Source organism: Myxine glutinosa, chromosome 1, assembly GCF_964187855.1.
Source record: "Myxine glutinosa chromosome 1, kmMyxGlut1.1, whole genome shotgun sequence".
Lineage (NCBI taxonomy): Eukaryota > Metazoa > Chordata > Myxini > Myxiniformes > Myxinidae > Myxine > Myxine glutinosa.
The window spans coordinates 279,270,878-279,289,252 of record NC_136261.1 but is presented as its reverse complement, the minus strand read 5'-3'; the positions used below and the strand labels follow the sequence as shown (position 1 = coordinate 279,289,252).

Below are 18,375 nucleotides of genomic sequence, written 5' to 3'. Positions count from 1 at the left end.
ATAGCAGGAGTGCTGGGATATGGATGTGGTACAAGGACAATGGGACAAATGTCATTCGTCTGTATTGCTCAATCATTTTGAATGAGGGAGTACCTATAGTTGATTTTATTAGATGTGCACAGGACTAGGGGAATGAGTGTTGCTATATTGAGAAAATGAAGGGAAGAGCAGAGGGAGAATTAGAATGAAATAGGAGGGTAAAGTAATGTGGGAGGAGTTAGAAAAGGGGAACGAGGTTGGGAAGAGAAAGGAATGAGGTGAGGGGAAGGCACACACATGTCACATGGGGGAAAGGGTCAAATATTCCACCATACTTGTAAATTAAATAAAGAAATCGCCCCATAAAAATATGCTCATACATCTTCGCCTGTGATTGGTCACAACTTGCATCTATTATGTATGCCTATATTCAAAAGGCAAAAAGTTTTTCTACGGTGGCCAAGCAAAACCAGAGCAAAGATAAAGATAAATATGGGTTGCGCAGCCCGTGATGTGTCAATTTATTAAGCAACAGATGCCACAGAGATACAGATCATATGGCATCGAGGAGGGGTGGGAAAGGCAGCACGTTAGTGGCACACAGTGGGGACAGCTGTATTCACCACATGCACACTTTTCCTCCCACACACTCGCCCAGTTGTGCAGTCAGATGGTAAAAAGCCTTCGAGGGCTGTAGAAACGCGCCCCACACCTTTCCTCCATTTCTCTTTCGATGACACACTTTCATCACGAAGGACCCCGGAGCACTATGTGTGAACAATTATATTTAAACAAAAAAAAAAAGATTAACTTCCTTCAAAACAAAACAAACATCATGTGCACAATTCTATATATTTTCCAGTTCTTCGGCAGGAAGCATGCAGTTTAATAAATCATTCCTTCATTTCCAGTTGCATTCTTCAAACCTACTTGGTGAGGATGTTGCTTCAGGTCGCAATCAGCATGGAGGCTGCAATCTTAAAACTGCTACGTGCCTCTAGCAAATCCCAACCCCTGACCCCACTTTCTCTCGAAAGAAACCAGACGGTTAGATGGGAAGGACTACGCCGAGTGAGGCTTAGTTTAAAAAGAAAAACACCAAAAGCTACTCAAATACATACAGAGCTAAGCCACACTACAGGTTTGCCCTGTTGTGTAAAGTGTAGCCTGCAATTGGTTTATGGTCATGACTGGAGCAGTTCATGACAACTTGGTAGTATCAGCAAAGAGTATTATATATATGCAAAGTAATTTACTTCCAGTTCCATTGTTTTACTTCAAACAGGTGACAAGTCAGTATTAGAACCCAGCACATTTTTTGCTTCAGACATCAATGGAACAAAGGTCCCAAAACCTCAAGAATGGGTGAAAAACAATCGATCCTTCAGTAAGAATCCTGCCAGATTTGAGGTGCAGCTTGGAAAAGTGAGCTAATATGTTCGAGTATCTAACAACAGGAATGTTTTAAGGAAATGACCTGACATGTCTGCTTGTCCGGCATGCGCAAGTTGAGTTGGTGGGCTCTTCGGGATTTCCACACGAAGCTTCCAGTTACACGATCATGCGTCTTGACAAAGTACGAATCACACGTTTCCAGTTATGAGTTTTGCGTTTTCTTCTAAAGAAAAAAAAAAAACCATCAAATCGGTACAAATTGCACGGTTATAGATTTGCCTCACATTATGGGGTTAGTGGGAAACTCGAGGGCCTCCAGCATTCCATCGGAGGTCTCATTGGCCGTCCTTGGGGTCCAAAATGAGTAACAGCTTTACCGGTTGGATCGCACTCAGGCTGGCACTTGTGCGATAGACAAAGAAGAAAAAGGTACAAAAAAGCCACAGCACCACCACCATCACTACTTCAGCCATCAAGAAAAATACCAAAACTGGCAGGCACAAAACTAGTTTTTAAAGAAATGCGTTTTAAAAAATAAACAAATCCCCTTGACATAAGCTTAACTGTGATACAAGAAGCAAAATATTTCACATTTTAGTTCCTCTTCAAATGTTAATTGTAATAATAATAATAATACCAACAATGGTCATCATTATCATTGTTAAAAAAAAAAAATCATTACATGCCTGAATGATGAAGTCGGGTGTTAAAATATCACATTTGTAGATTTGACCATGTCAGGTGAACCAAGGCTTCTTGTATACGAAATGACAATTTTCCTTCAAATGAAAAATGTTTGTTCCTGTCCCATCCCACCATCTCCTTTTTGGGCCTCATCAATTCCCCCATTGGGCAGAGTGGGGTCACAAACTCATGCTACGTTTCCACATGCAAGTTGTGCCAAGAGCTCAGAGGTCGCTTTAGTGTGTGCACTTACCAAGCGCGTTATGAGTGGTGCCAGGCTGTGCTTAAAAAGCAAAAATACAACCTCAAGTTTTTCTCTAAAAATTTCAATGCAATTACAGTGGGCTTGAGCATTATTTAGAATGTTCCATTTATGTCACAGTCATCACATTACGTTCGATGCCCAGCATATGCAGAAGATCCGCTTCTGGGTGCACCATACGTAGCGCTGCAAAATGACACCATCGAAAGGAAGGAACATTGCTGTCAATATGAGGAAACACAATTTGAGCTTTGCATGCTAATGTTGCCGCAAGCAGCTCATCATGGCAAGACTTGCATATGAAAATGAAGCAAACGTTTTGGTCCAAGCCGAAATGATTGAACCGCAGCCCAAATCACTAGGCCTCAAACCTAACTAATGAGGCCCGAGTCAACCTGACCAGGCCGAATCCACAAGGTCGAAGAGAAAAATTAAAGCCACCGAGGCCAAAATGACAAGCTTGAAGCCTGACATTTTTAGGTTAATGCCAAACTGACTAGGCCTCAGATTTCTCCTTTTTGCGCTTGAGAAAAGACAAAGAACTAAATTTCTTCTTTTTCTTCCCAGACTTAGTTGGAGACCCATCTGGCGAGAGGGGTACACCATCCACCACTTCTTCAACATCCCCTCCTGAACTTGCAGCGACCTTCCCATCCCCATCTCCGCTGTCCGTTGTGCTTGTGGTTAGCTGGCTGATGCGCTTGTCATCTTGTTTTTCCCCATCACCCCCATTCATTGTCTCCCCAATATGCTCAGGTGAGCCTTCACCTGTAAATACACAAAATTTAAGAAAACATTTAGATTTTTCAAATCAGAGCTCATACTTGCATATCAAAAAGCAGACACAAGTTACACAAAAGGCCACTGAGAATCAAATAAAAGTAGAATAAGAATACAAGCAAATTGTTCTATACCAGCAGGGACCCGCAGAAATTCCACGTAATGTAAAATGTGACTTCAAGTCCTCAACCCTCTCCCCACTCCAATCCAATCACAAGGCCTCAACCCCACCCAAAGTCCTCAATCTCCCTCTCCCCCCTCCCAAGTCTCAATCCCCTCTCCCAACTCTCTGTCCTTCCCTCCCCTTTTCTTCTTCAAGTCCTCAACTCTCTCCCCACTCCCATCCAATCACAAGGCCTCAACCCCACCCAAAGTCCTCAATCTCCCTCTCCCCCCTCCCAAGTCTCAATCCCCTCTCCCAACTCTCTGTCCTTCCCTCCCCTTTTCTTCTTCAAGTCCTCTACTCCTCCCCATCCCCACCCAAACTCCAAGTCCTCAATCCTCCCCAAACCCAAGTCCTTAATCCCTGCCCCCAAAGCCTTAACAGCATCCCAACTCTGTCCCCTCTCTGCCTACTCCCTATCCCCACCTACACTCTCTGTCCTCCCCTGCCCTCCCCCTTTCATCCCATTCTCAACAACGACCTTGTTCCCATTCGTTAAGAACCATGTGAAAAGTAAATAAAAAGGAAGGTTAAGTCAAAATTTTGTGAGATTCTGTCATCCCGTGTTTCATCAGTAAATAGCGGAGAAATAAGCCAAATGGTTTTTTTTTTAAACCCCATTTAAGGTCATTCGTAATGGAAAAAACATACAACCGAAACTCTTTGTTTGTAATGACCTTTGTAATGAAAAAAGATGTACAAAGATTTTTGTAATGAAATGGGTTTTATAGTTCCTGGTCAAGTAGTTCAAGAGAAAATCGTCGGAAAGACAGACAGTTAAAACAGAATTAGCATATTACTTATGGAGGAGGGAGATAGAAGATGTGTACACATGCAAAAAATGATTTCTAATTCTCAAAATGTGTGAAAAATTGAAAATCTCTTATAACTGACAATTTATATTAGGCTGGCAGGACGGCCTAGAAGTGCGCACTCTTGGTTCTGAGTGAGCAGTTTAGCCTGGGTTTGAATCTTGGCCCAGCTACAAACTGTCATCCTGGTTAATCACATGCAGAGTGAGGCATCAGTATGTGTGTCACTTCTCGGAGTGGTGTTAAACTGGGTGCCTCTTCTGCCAGCATTCATTGGTGGACGTTAAAGATCCAATGGTGTCTTTCGTGGAGTGTAGGCGACGTATCGCCGGCATTCTGACCAGATTACAATTCCTGTTCTAACCTACAGGGGGAGTTGCAATAGCAGCACTTTCCACCTCCCCCACACAGCCGTGTGCTGCACACCAAAGAAGAAAAGACGAAGAAGAAGAATTAATATTAAACCTCCTCCAAGCAACCATACTTGCTGTCGTCATAGCATCAAGGAAATGATGCGGAAACCCACGATGTAATTATGTAATTCAATAAATTTCAGCTATGTAATTGCATGACAACATTCAAAATGACAAACGTGTGCATATACATTACACTGAAAGTATAGGTCACCTTGTGACGACTCGATGATTAAATGTTGAAAACAGTGGTCTCCATACTCCACAGTTAATAGACAGAATGTGTGTGTGCTTGTGGAGTATGGAGACAATGAGAAAGGTAAATGGATGCATTATTACAGTAAAACATAACTATGTCATATGCAATCCAATAGCTTATTTGTCGAGTTAGGCTAAAAGACTAACATTACATAAGTATATTCTTTTTATCCCCGTATCAAATACACATTTGACCTAAGAAAATGTACTCACATCACGCTACATTTCCATGTTATTGTGTTATCACAGCAGAGGTATGCAAGGCCAAAACTATGCTTCAGTGTAGCCCATTACGTTGTTCGTCATCATTAAAACGACACCATTACGAGACCCTACAAGCGGATTATTTGCCTAAAGAATGCAACAAATCGACGCTGAAATTTAAACAGACATCCAAGTCAGAACCATTACAGACCTTTAAGATTTTATAGACCCTTGCAGATAACAAAAACAATGACCGATGACATAAGCATGTGGTATAAGACAATGAACACTGTCGCCCAATTTTAACCAGTCTGAGATGGCAGACTGTCAGCGTAACTACCAACGACAATCACAATGATAATTAATTTAAGACAGTTACAGTGGCCTGCAAAAGTATTCACCCCTCCAAAGTTTTTACATTTTGATGCCGTTTGAATACCAACTCCTGAATTTGGTCCATTATAAAAAAATATAACCACCTTTAGAGGCCATTTTTCCCCGCAAAGCGGGGGTTGGCCTTTTTCGGGAGCCGTGGTTGTTGTTGTTTTTCGGTCCCCTTTTTGAAGCAATGTTTTACGGCTGGATGCCCTTCCTGACGCCAACCCTTTTTGCCGCCTTTAACGACAAACAGGGAATTACCAGTGAACTGGTACTCAATTAGCCGACCTCGGAAGGATGACAGGCTGAGTCAACCCCCCTGGCGTTAATTCAGCGATCGACTGGGATTCGAACCCAGGATCCTTGGATCCTAAGCCAGCACCCTAGCCGCTCGCCCAACACCAAGCAAATGTAAAACTAGAACGACACTCTTCGACGTCACGACGTCGACCGATATACCTCCGCCCACATTATTACATCATTATAATACCTGTAGCAAGTTTGATTTAAATCCATTCAGCTGTTCTCAAGTTATCACATTTTTACCTGACATAACCTCTGACCCTTGACCTCTTGACCCCAAAAATTTAATCAATTAATCTTTACATCATTATACATGTCTGTGCCAAGTTTGAATTCGATCCCTTTAGCTGTTCTCAAGTTACAGACCTATTACAGACAGTGACATTTGCCCACAAAATTTAATCAGTTAATCTTTACATTATTATACACTAGGGCATGCCCGTACTATATATAAGCTAGGACGTGCCCGTACGTGGGTGCCCGTTCCTTGCCAAAAAAAAAAAAAAAAAAAATTTGTGTAGGGGTGTGTGTGTGTAAACATCCTAGGGCGTGCCCGTACGTGGGTGCAAAAAAACATGCGTGCAAACAACAACAACAAAAAAAAACTTTGAAACCACGTGGCAGTAACGACCACAGAACCCCCCCCCCCCCCCCTCTATTTACATGAATGGTTTGGTCCATTCGCAACGACCACAGAACCCCCCCCCCCCCCCTCTATTTACATGCAATGGTTTGGTCCATTCGCAACGCCAAAGCGAACGGCGAACGGCTAAATCGCCATAGCTCGGTAAGTACTTGTCCGATTAATTTCAAACCTTGAAAAGGCACATCCTCGGGTCCCCAGCAATATACCTGGCAAGTTTAAAGTATATCGGACCCGTGGTTGTCGAGAAACAGCGGTCACAGACAAACATACAAACACACATACACACATACACACATACACACATACACACATACACACAGAGATTAATGGAATTATAGATAGATATCTGCACCAAGTTTGAATTAGATCACTTCAGCCATTTTCAAGTTATAGACATATTACAGACTTTGACCTTTGATCTCTTGACCCCAAAATATAATCAGTTCATCTTTACATCATTCTGCATTATTGCAAAAAATTTGGTCAGAATCCCATCAATGGTTCACAAGTTATGGCGGTATCAGGATTTTTACCCAACATGACCTCTGACCTTTGGCCTTTGACCGCATGACACCAAAATCGAATCAGTTAATCTTTACCTCATTATACATACCTGCACCAAGTTTGACTAAGATCTGTTCAGCCGTTCTCAAGTTATTGCGGTAACGAAAGCCTATCATGGACGGATGGACGGACAATCTGGAAACATATGCCTCCAGCAACTTCGTCAACGGAAGCATAAAAAACAATTGTGAGTCAAAGCAATGCTCATGTTGCATGAGTAATGTCATATGCACTGAGCTGTGTGAGTGTACCGGGTGCATTGTATGCATTGTACATACAGTCGTGGCCAAAAATATTGGCACCCTTGCACTTTTTCAAATAACTCAGAATTTTCTCAAAAAATAAGTTTAAACTGACAAAAGTATTTGGTCTCCGCAATTCTTTATTTCACTGTTAATGTTACAGAACCTTTGTTTTTGATCCAGAACTTAATATATCCTTTCAAATCAGAAAAAGAAATGGCATTGACAAAATTATTGACACCCTCGACTTAATATTTGGTAGCACAGACTTTGGACAAAATAACTACAGTCAAGCACTTCCTATAGCCATGAATGAGCTTCGTACACCCCTCTACTGGCAGTTTGGCCCACTCTTCTTGTGCAAACTGCTCCAGTTCTCCCAGATTTGAAGGGTGCCTTCTCCCAACGGCTGTTTTCAGATCTCCCCACAGGTGTTCAATGGAATTTAGATCTGGACTCATTACTGGCCACTTCAGAACAGTCCAGCGTTTTGTCTTGAACCATTCCTGGGTGCTTTTTGAAGTGTGTTTGGGGTCATTATCCTGCTGAAAGACCCATGACCTTCGACAGAGATCCAGCTTTCTGACACTGGGTTGAACATTGCACTCTAAATTGCCTTGGTTATCTCCTAATTTCATGATGCCATGCACACATTCAAGGCACCCAGTGCCAGAGGCAGCACAGCAACCCCAAAACATCACTGAACCTCCTCTATGTTTGACTGTAGGGAAGGTGTTCTTTGCTTTGAAGGCTTCATTTTGTTTTCTGTAAACATAGAGATGATGTGCTCTAATTTGGTCTCATCTATCCACAGGACATTCTCCCAGAAGGATTTTGGATTGTTCATATGTGCTTTGGCAAACTGCAGTCGGGCTTTCTTATTTCTCTCTCAGCAGTGGGATCCTCCTGGGTCTCCTACCATAGAACTCCCTTTCATTGAGTTGGCGACGGATGATGCGAGTTTAAACCGTCATACCTTGTGTCTGAAGGTCAGCTTGAATCTGTTTGGCAGTTGATCGAGGTGCTTTCTCCACCATTCGAACAATCTTTCGCTGCAAACTTCGATCAAGTTTTCTCTTGCGGCCACATTCAGGGAGGTTGGCTACAGTGCCATGGGCCTTAAACTTACTGATAACATTGCATATGGTGGACACAGGAACATCAAGTTCTCTGGGGATGGACTTGTAGCCTTGACATTGTCCATGCTTGGCTACAATCTTGTGTCTAACCTCCTCAGACAATTCTCTGGTTTTCTTTATTTTCTCCAAGCTCATTGTGGTACACACAGTGACACAAAACAGCAGAATGAATCCTTTTCTCTCTTCAAACTGGTTGAATGAGTGATTTTATATTGCAGACACCTGCAACTCATCAGAGGTGAGTTCGATTTCAAAGTAAAGGAGAATCACCTGCTTGAAATCTAATTATTTCTAACAACTTCTAAAAGGTGCCAATAATATTGTCCGGGCCATTTTGGGATTTCTGTGTGGAATAAGCTAAGATTTAGTAATTTTATCACCTTTTTTGTTTAATTCCACTGCAAACCAAAGAAATACATATGTGGATACCAAAAGATTTTTTTAATTTCAACTATTTTCTGGAAGAAATGGTGCATTATTTGAAAAAAGTGCAAGGGTGCCAATATTTTTGGCCACGACTGTATAACATGGTAGATGAGGAGAGTGACTGACCCAGAGAAATTGTGAAATCAAATTACATTGTACATGTACATGTAATTACATTGTACACCTTTTTCACAAATTATATTATACAATGCACGCATTGTACATGTGAATGCCCCTCTAACCAATTCTGCCTGTAATCTTGGCATTATCTTTGATTTGGAATTCACCTTTCAAGAACATATATCCTCCTTTGTTACTGTAGGTCGGAAAAAATGATCACATCCGCAATATTGCCAGAATTCGAAAAAATTTCACCACTGATACCACTGTGTACATCCAAGCCCTGATCACGACGCGACTTGACTTGGCTTTTGTAATGCCCTCCTCTAGGGTCTCCCCAAATCGTCTATCCTCACTTTACAGATAATACGAAACCGATGCCCTGCTGCCCGCCTTGAATCTAAAAAAAACTGCTACCCGCCTTGTATCTCGATCTTCTAAATTCTAAATGCTCATCTGGGAGTGCTCCATTACATCATATTCATTGGCTACCCTTCCTGCTCTCATCATTCAGTGCTCTAAAATCCCTTCCTTTGGTGACAGATTAATTTTCACATGCCGCATCACGAATGCACAATGCCTTGAGCGGTGTTTTTCTCACTGGATTTGAGACGATGTTGGCATCAATAAATTGTGTATTGCACAAGTATATATTAAGTCTCCTTCACTTTGCCCTTGGTACGGGTATCATCACAGAATTTCCCAATCGGATTACAACCCCTTCCCCAAGCCGCAATGGTCCCGCCATTGGTACCACTGAACAGGAAATAAATTCCACTTTCCAATGATACCACACATGTGTAGGATACGGATATGTGACTCACAAGTTACCCTTCTGACTGGTGTGACCCCTAGAGCCCTGTGGCTCCCTCAACCACCCCGCCCCACCCCCCAGAGCCCTTCGACCACCCCTGGTGAACAGGAAACTGCCTACCCCACCAAACGATACCACACTATGTGTACATTTTGGGTAGATGGGGTGTAAAACACGTCTGACGGCTGTGAATCTTTAGAACCTTGTCAGAAGTTCGAGGCCATTTTTGAACCCCTTTGAAATGGGATATCAAATGTGAAATTACTGCAGATTCATAATCAGCATATATTAAACCCTGGAAACATCCACTTTCACTTAGAGGCCAGGTAGGTGCAACGAAAGTCATTTTCTAGCCTTCCGTCAGATCCTGGCTTAGGGTCTAAAACCACTTCAGGAGCAAATTTTTTGTTTGAAAGGTTACAAAATAAGTGTAATCGGTTTCACCTGTATGTACAGTGCCTTCAGAAAGTATTCACACCCATTGACTTTTTCACATTTTGTTGTGTTAAAGCCTGAATTTAAAATGGATTAATTTGAGATTTTTTTTGTCACATATCTACACATATTATACCCCACCAATATTATTATACCCCATAATGTTAAAGTGGAATTTATTTATTTTTTAGAAATTTTAACAAACTAATTAAAAATGAAAAGCTGAAATGTCTTGAGTCAATAAGTATTCAACCCCTTTGCTATGACACTACAAATTGAGCTCAGATGCATCCAATTTCCTTTGATCATCCTTGAGACGTCTTTATAATTTGATGGGAATCCATCTGTAGCCAATTCCATTGATTGGACATGATTTAGAAAAAAACACACCTTTTCTTGGTGAATATTAGGTGCATGTCAGAGCAGAAACTCTACAATGAAGTCCAAGGAACATAGATCTGGGGAAGGGTAAAAAAAACTATTTCTGGAGTGTTGAAAGTTCCCAAGAGTACAGTGAGACTAATCATTAGGAAATGAAAAGAATATGGAACTACCCAGACCATTCCTAGAGCTGGCCGTCCGACCAAACTGAGCAACCGGGCAAGATGGACCTTGGTCAAGGAGGTGACCAAGAACCCAATGACGACTCTGACAGAACTACAGAGTTCCTTGGCTGAGATGGGAGAACCTGCCAGAAGGACAACGATCTCTGCTGCACTTCACAAATCTAGGCTTTATGTGAGAATGGCCAGGTGGAAGCCACTCCTGAGAAAAAGGCACATGATAGCACGCCTGGAGTTTGCAAACATGCGCGTGAAACAGAGCATGAGGCAAACGATTCTGTGGTCTGATGAGATGAAAATTGAACTATTTTGCCTGAATGCAAAGTGCTACGTCTGGCGGAAACCAAGCACAGCCCATCACCAATCAAACACCATCCCTACCATGAAGCATGGTGCCACACATCATGGGGGATGCTTTTCAGCGGCAGTGACTGGGGGACTTGTAAGGATAGAGGGAACAATGAATGGTGCCAAATACGGGCAAATTCTTGAGAACCTGCTTTAGAGTGCAAAATAACTTACAGTAATCAGTGGTTTAACTTAAAAATCAAGCTCTCCTACTTTTTAAATGAGATTTAAGCTGCAACTCACTCGGTCAACCAACAAAGCAAATATAAGAACCAAGGAGCTGTCCAAAGAAGTCAGACCTAAAGTGGTGGAGAAGCACAATTCAGGAGAGAGTTATAAGAAGATTTCAAAGTCACTCATTATCTCTTTGAGTACGTTGAAATCCATCATTAAAAAGTGGAAGATGTATCATACCACCCAGACTCTTCCCAGATCAGGTTCCCACAAAAACTCAGCAGCCGGGCAAGCAGGAAACTGGTTTTAGACGTCACTGTAAATGCAACGACTGAATGTTCTGCAAGGCTCTATGTTCATGAAATGGGGACCAGTGTTCATCAATCGACGATATCCCGTTTCCCTCACAAAGCTGGCTATTATGGTCAGCTGACAAGAAAGAAGACATTACTGAAAAAGACGCATATATGACGCTCATATGTAGTTTGTGAAAAGGCATCTTAATGATACTGCAGGCATATGGAGAAAAGGTTTGTGGTTAGACGAGACGAAGATGGAACTTTTTGGTCTAAATTCAAAGAGTTGCCTCTGGCGCAAGCCGTACACTGCACATCACTCAGTCAACACCATCCCTACTGTCAAGCATGGTGGTAGCAGCATCATTTTATGGGGCTGCTTATCATCAGCAGGGACTAACAAGCTTGTTAGGCTAGAAGAGACAATGGACGGTGTATAGTACAGGATAGTGCTAGTTGAAAACCTGCTCAAATCAGCCATGATTCTGAAACTGGGAAGAAGATTCACATTTCAGCAAGACAATGATCAGATGGATAAGATAGCATGGAAAATTGAACAAAGTACGTTTATTGTGGAGTCTTATTTCACCACAAATTCATTTAAACAGACTCCAACACAATTCAGAAAGAAGTTAGAGACCAGATTATCCCCAGATAAGTCTGCTATTTTTTTCGATTGATAAAGATGTTTAAGTCCCATGGGACAGTACAAAATCTTAATTGCTGAAAGTCTGGTCGTCCAAGGACTGAACGATCATCTATCTATAATTCCAGTAATCTCTGTGTGTATGTTTGTATGTTTGTATGTTTGTATGTTTGTCTGTGACCGCTGTTTCTCGACAACCACGGGTCCGATATACTTGAAACTTGCCAGGTATATTGCTGGGGACCTGAGGATGTGCCTTTTCAAGGTTTCATATTAATCGGACAAGTAGTTACCGAGCTATGGCGATTTCTTTACCAAACTCCGCAAGCCGTTCGCTTTGGACCAAACCATTTCATGTAAATAGAGGGGGGGGATTGTCACCGTACTCGCAAGCCGTTCGCTTTGGACCAAACCATTTCATGTAAATAGAGGGGGGGGGGGGGGGGATTGTCACCGTACTCGCAAGCCGTTCGCTTTGGACCAAACCATTTCATGTAAATAGAGGGGGGGGATTGTCACCGTACTCGCAAGCCGTTCGCTTTGGACCAAACCATTTCATGTAAATAGAGGGGGGGGATATAATTTTAGATATATATATAGTACGGGCATGCCCTAGTCTATCTATAATTCCAGTAATCTCTGTATGTCTGTGACCGCTGTTTCTCGACAACCACGGGTCCGATATACTTTAAACTTGCCAGGTATATTGCTGGGGACCCGAGGATGTGCCTTTTCAAGGTTTCATATTAATCGGAGAAGTAGTTACCGAGCTATGTCCAAAAAACGATTCAACCAATCAGAGAGCAGCGAGCTATCACGTGTGCCGAACGTGGCGAACAGACTCTGCCTCGGACGGCACATTTGAGAGCGTATTCATTTATTTCACGTTGGCAAACTATGTTGCCGTTAAACTATGTTTTAAAACTAATTAAAACTAATTTGCGATTCTTTCGCTTTCCTGCGCGTTTGTGCACGCTATGGCGATTTCTTTACCAAACTCTGCAAGCCGTTCGCTTTGGACCAAACCATTTCATGTAAATAGAGGGGGGGGGGGGATTGTCACCGTACTCGCAAGCCGTTCGCTTTGGACCAAACCATTTCATGTAAATAGAGGGGGGGGGATATAATTTTAGATATATATATAGTACGGGCATGCCCTAGTGAGAAAACAATGAAGCGGTCCATGAAGCAGTTTTGAAGAGACCCAGAAAGTTGCTGCATCATCGATCTCAAGAATTGAAATCGTCTTTATCAAGTAGATAGATGGTAATAGGCCATGGGGCATACCATTAAAATCCACTTTTTCGTGCAACAGGAATGGGGATTACTTGATTTATTCATGAAAATCAGCAAAATATTCGTTCCATTCGATATAATAATGTCCCCAATAAATATACCTGCACATTAAAATACAAATAAAGAAAGAATTTCGATAAAAAAATCAGGTTTAAAATTCGCGGACAAGGTTGTTCACGTGATAAATTCAGCGAATGAGCGCTCCAGATACGTCAGGTGCCGTAATTGGCCAATCACGCAGCTCATACTAAGCTCCGTTCGGTAGCTGACAAACCAAGATGGCGACGCCCATTGCTTCGGCAGTGACAGGAAAACCTGTTCAATTTTCGTCCAAATTTTGCGTGATGCATGTTGTCCATAAAACTAAAAGCAATTTCATTCAATTCAATGATAAAAACTGGGCCCGCTTTGTTGAATTTGCGAGTAAATGGTTGCTCTATGACTGTAAAGAACGCGATTTACTGGCCGACTGTGCGGTAAAGCTGGGGCTTGATTTTGCCGATACACAATCCTGCATTGAAGCCAAACCAGAAAATCCCAACATCGGCTACCATTATGATTGTTCACGTCGCTTTTGTGACATCAGTAAAGTGAACAGGCTGAAGGAGAAAAAGACCGAAACATCTACATCTCATGGTAAGTTAATATGATTATGTAGTAATTTTTTTAGTAAGCTTTAAGTTTAGCCAAAAGTTTCAATTGTTCTGCAAACATAGACATGATCATGATGATAGAATCTGATCGTGATGATAGAATTCACATTACATTGCCATATATCATGATCAAATAAATCATCATGCTTGATTCAAGCAAGTTAGTAACAAGTTCCGGAAGATTTGGAGTTGGCCTTAGAAGAGTAGTATCTTCAAATTCAATTGACAAATGTACAGCAGACTCAGCAAGTCATGCATGATGAAATGTACATTTTATGATTTTGTTTATCTATTTCAAGACTACAATTTATAATACAAATCGTACTATTGCAAGCATGCTCTTTTACTTTAGTAATAGTATCATGATATGTGGGGATATTGTGGTTTATGTCATCAGGCTCATGTCACACCTCATTACAGTTTTTAGGATCCACAAATAATTAAGAAATAATTTTGTACATGTAGACTACACATTTTTACTAAATTGTACGATAGGTACTTCTTACTGTCCTGTAAATGATGGTAATAAAAAGTATGTTTACCTTGTCGGAGAAGTTGTTAAAAAAAAGAAGAAAACAATTGTGTATATTTATGTTTAGACAATAATTCAATGGTTGGTAGGTAGGAAGAAAATAACTACATGTTTCATATTTGTTGAAAAAAAGTTAAATTCTAATCACTCAAAATTTGTTTCTTCCTTCTGTTTAATGCAGATGCCGGGACAGACATGAACGAACTTGACGATGGTCCAGTTGTAGTTAGTGAAAGCAGTGGAGAGCCCAGCAGAAAGAGAATGTTGCGTTCCTCAGATGCAAACAGCAGCCAAAGAGATTGGAGCAGGCGACATATGTTTCCTGAAGAGTGCATTTTCTGCCATAGCAACCAATACAAGCGCAGTCACATCTCAGGAAAGAGGTCAATGGTAAGGCTAGTAAAATGTGAACTCATCAGTGGAGGTCAACTTCTAAAGGCTGCAAAAGCAAAAGAGGATGTACAAATGCTGCATCAAATAGAAGGGGAGGACTTGGTTGCCAGGGAGCTTCAGTACCATCATGGCTGCTACAAGAACTACACAAGATTTTTGAGTAAACCTGGCAAGCCATTGACCCCAGTTCAAAATGGCTATATTGATGCTTTTGACAAATTCAGCCAAAACACCATCAGAAAGCGTCTAATTATAGGCAAAGAAATTCTTACATTGAGTAAACTCAATAAGATATTTATCCGCGCCATTAAAGATGTCAGCGGCATCGATGCACCATATCGAACATGGCATCTGAAGACGCGACTACAGAAAAGCTTTCCACAGTTAGTCTTCATCAAAGCCAAAAGTAGAAACATGAGTGACATTGTGTTTAGTGAGTGTCTATCAGCAGAAGATTTGGCCGAGGACTTGGTAGACGATACAGCAGGGAGTTTAACAGATGACAGCACAGATAATGAAGAGGAGAGTATACCAACTGTTTCAGAATCCAAAGTACCACCCACAAATGACGACTTACGCATGCTGTATAGCGCTGCACTTATCATAAAGGCTGCTGTCTCCAATAAGCCATCTTCACCACCACCATGGCCACCTACTTCTGACGACCTAACAGAAGATAAAGTAAAGGCAGAGGTTCCTTTTCAACTGTTCAACTTCCTTGCTTGGCTGATAGGTGTATCCAGTGAGCCGGATGGTGCAGACTTTGTAGAAGTTCCAGATGACAAACAAAGAAGGCTGCTATCAATTTCGCAAGATATAATTTTCTTGGCCTCAAAAGGAAAACGACCCATGCCAAAGCATTATGCAGTAGCAACCGCGATCCGCCACCTGACAGGTTCCGCCAGCGTAATAGGGATTATAAATGGGCTAGGGCATTGCATTTCACAGACAACCTTAATGGAGTACAATACAGCTCTTGCACAGCGCCAAATCAGCATGGGGGATATGAACTTACCACCTGATATACAGAGGGGGAAATTCACCACTATAGTCTGGGATAATATAGATTTCGGGGAAGAAACACTGTCTGGCAAGGGGACTACGCACAGTACTAATGGTATAATGATACAAAGACCAAGTGAATTACCTGTAGAGATTTCTACAACACCATCTTTGAAAAGAACCAGGCAAAGAACAATTCAAGCTCCTCCCACTGAAATCTGTCCATTCATGGGATATGGGAAGAAAAGGGGACCTCCCTGCCTTGGTACCACAGTAGATGTTGACCAGAACAATCATGAACCTGCTAAAGACGAAGCCAGCAGTCAAGACATGGCATACAACATGTTGAAGTACAAATTTGATGGCATTCCTGGATGGACAGGGTTTAATACATTCCTAACTACAATGTATCCAGTCAAGTCTGTAGTCGGATATCTCCCAGTTCTAAATGCCAGCCCAACTGAGATGGACACTGTCCAGACTATTCTAATCAGGTCTCTCCAGTATGCAGATAATCTTGAACAGTATGTAGTGGTACTCGTCTTTGACCAGGCAATTTATGCAAAGGCCCAACAAATACGTTGGTGCAATGATGTATTCAAGAAGAGGATAGTTTCACCCGTTTACTGGTTGCGACTCAGTTAGCGCCTTCAGAGGAAAAGGGAAAGTCACACCTTACAAGCTAATGATTAAGTATGACAAGTACAAAGAAACCTTTCAAGAGCTTGGGGTGTCATTCACTCCATCAGATGACCTAATTGCTAGACTGGAGTGATTTGCTTGCCATGTATATGGGCAGGAGAAAGCAGAAACCGTCAACGAGGCCAGATATGATAAGTTTCGACTTGGTGTCCATGCTGGAGAATCCCTTCCACCAAACAGAGATTCTCTCATCAAACACATCATGCGTGCTAATTACCAAGCTGGTATATTTCGTCGTTGCCTAGAACAGCTGCCAGAAATTCCAGCTCCCAGTGAATCAGGATGGAAAGTTGAAGAGATTGATGGAACACCTTCTCTGGAAGTGGACTGGTGTAGTCTTCCACCTGCTCCTGATGACATCCTGGAGCTAGTACACTGTAGCTACAAGAAGGGAAAATGTAAGCGTGCACTCAAAGATGACGTGCAGTCAGTGGCTGACGTAACATGCTGCAGTGAGCTTGGTATGCAATGTACAGAACTCTGTAGATGCACTGGATGCGAGAATGGTGAAATTGTATCCGATGAACCAGTTGCTGAGCCAGAGGAAGGAGCTGGTTCTGATGAAGAAGAATATTGAGGTGAAGTTCCTTTTTTTGAGGTCATATGAATTTATCAATCTTCATTTTTAAAGTGTCTTTTAGGTCAAGTGCACAAATATCTTCTGCATAATTTGCGAAGCTGGCCCCTCCTAGGAATAAAATTAATTTATTCTTAAGTACAATCATTTTTTAAATGAAAGTCCTGTGTTCATGAATTCGACCTTATACCTGTGAATATAGTTAATAGTACAAATTTCTCAAACTTGAAAGCTGTAAATTGAACAATGATGTAAATTATAATGTAATGGATATCATAAACAAATTTGATTGTCTCAATTATTTATGTCTGTCTGCCTTATCCTGGCATGTATACATTATGTATTGAACATGGAAACGAAGCAAAAGTAACAGTACTCTTAAACACTGTTAATCATGCAAGCACTTTCCATGACATGCGTAATGTATACATGTTGTACTGTTTTAAATAAATAAGTTGAAAATGAATCTTCTAAAAAGTAAAAGGAGTCAGCCGTCAACTGCCACTCATTGCCATTCTTCAAATCAAAGAAGATGAACTGATCATAGAAGGTAGAAGTGAGAAGTTAATTTAAAAAAAGTAAAATAAAAATGATTTATTTGCGGCACAACATGTGTTTCAGCTGCGGCGGACCATATTTTCAGATTGGATTCATTTTCAACTTATCGCTATGACTATCTAGATACAAAAATATCATGTTTATTGGTGTATTTTAGTGAAAAGGAGGTCTAGAAACAATATCACAATCAATTTTTTTCATTTTACTCCTCAAACTATCCAGAAATAAAAGAAAATGCAGTAACGTATAGTTGATGAATATATATTTACTTGCATTTTCATCAAGTGCGCGTTAAAAATTAATGAGCACCCCTGGTGTCTGGGGACATGGTGTTTCTTGTTCAGGAGCACATCCCCAACCCATCTATAGCAATTTCAAGTAATCCCCTGCGTTGTTGCACGAAATTGTCAAATTGAGCACATTTTAGCCCTATGCCCCATGGCCTATAAAGGTATATAGGAATATTAAGGCAGATGTACACAATACTGTGTTGGGATTAATATTATATCTCTATTATTATGGAGTTAATAAATAACGATGAGCTGATGGGATAGCTCAGATGTACCGCCCTTTGCCTTTGAGCTAATGCCGTCTTGGTTCCATTACCAATCAACTATA

At 41.4% G+C, this 18,375-nt stretch overlaps 1 protein-coding gene across 4 annotated transcripts in view; it reads right to left on the bottom strand.

Moving 5' to 3' along the window:
• Positions 1-485: 485 nt before the first annotated feature.
• The window catches only part of LOC137437800 (gamma-adducin), a 62,776-nt gene continuing 44,886 nt past the window's right edge, over positions 486-18,375 (bottom strand). For all 4 annotated transcript variants that reach the window (XM_068132442.2, XM_078766460.1, XM_068132458.2 and 1 more), the window contains one exon: positions 486-3,088. In XM_068132442.2, the coding sequence (XP_067988543.1) occupies positions 2,817-3,088 (272 nt within the window). In that variant the 3' untranslated portion in view covers positions 486-2,816. The remainder of the gene's footprint in view (positions 3,089-18,375) is intronic.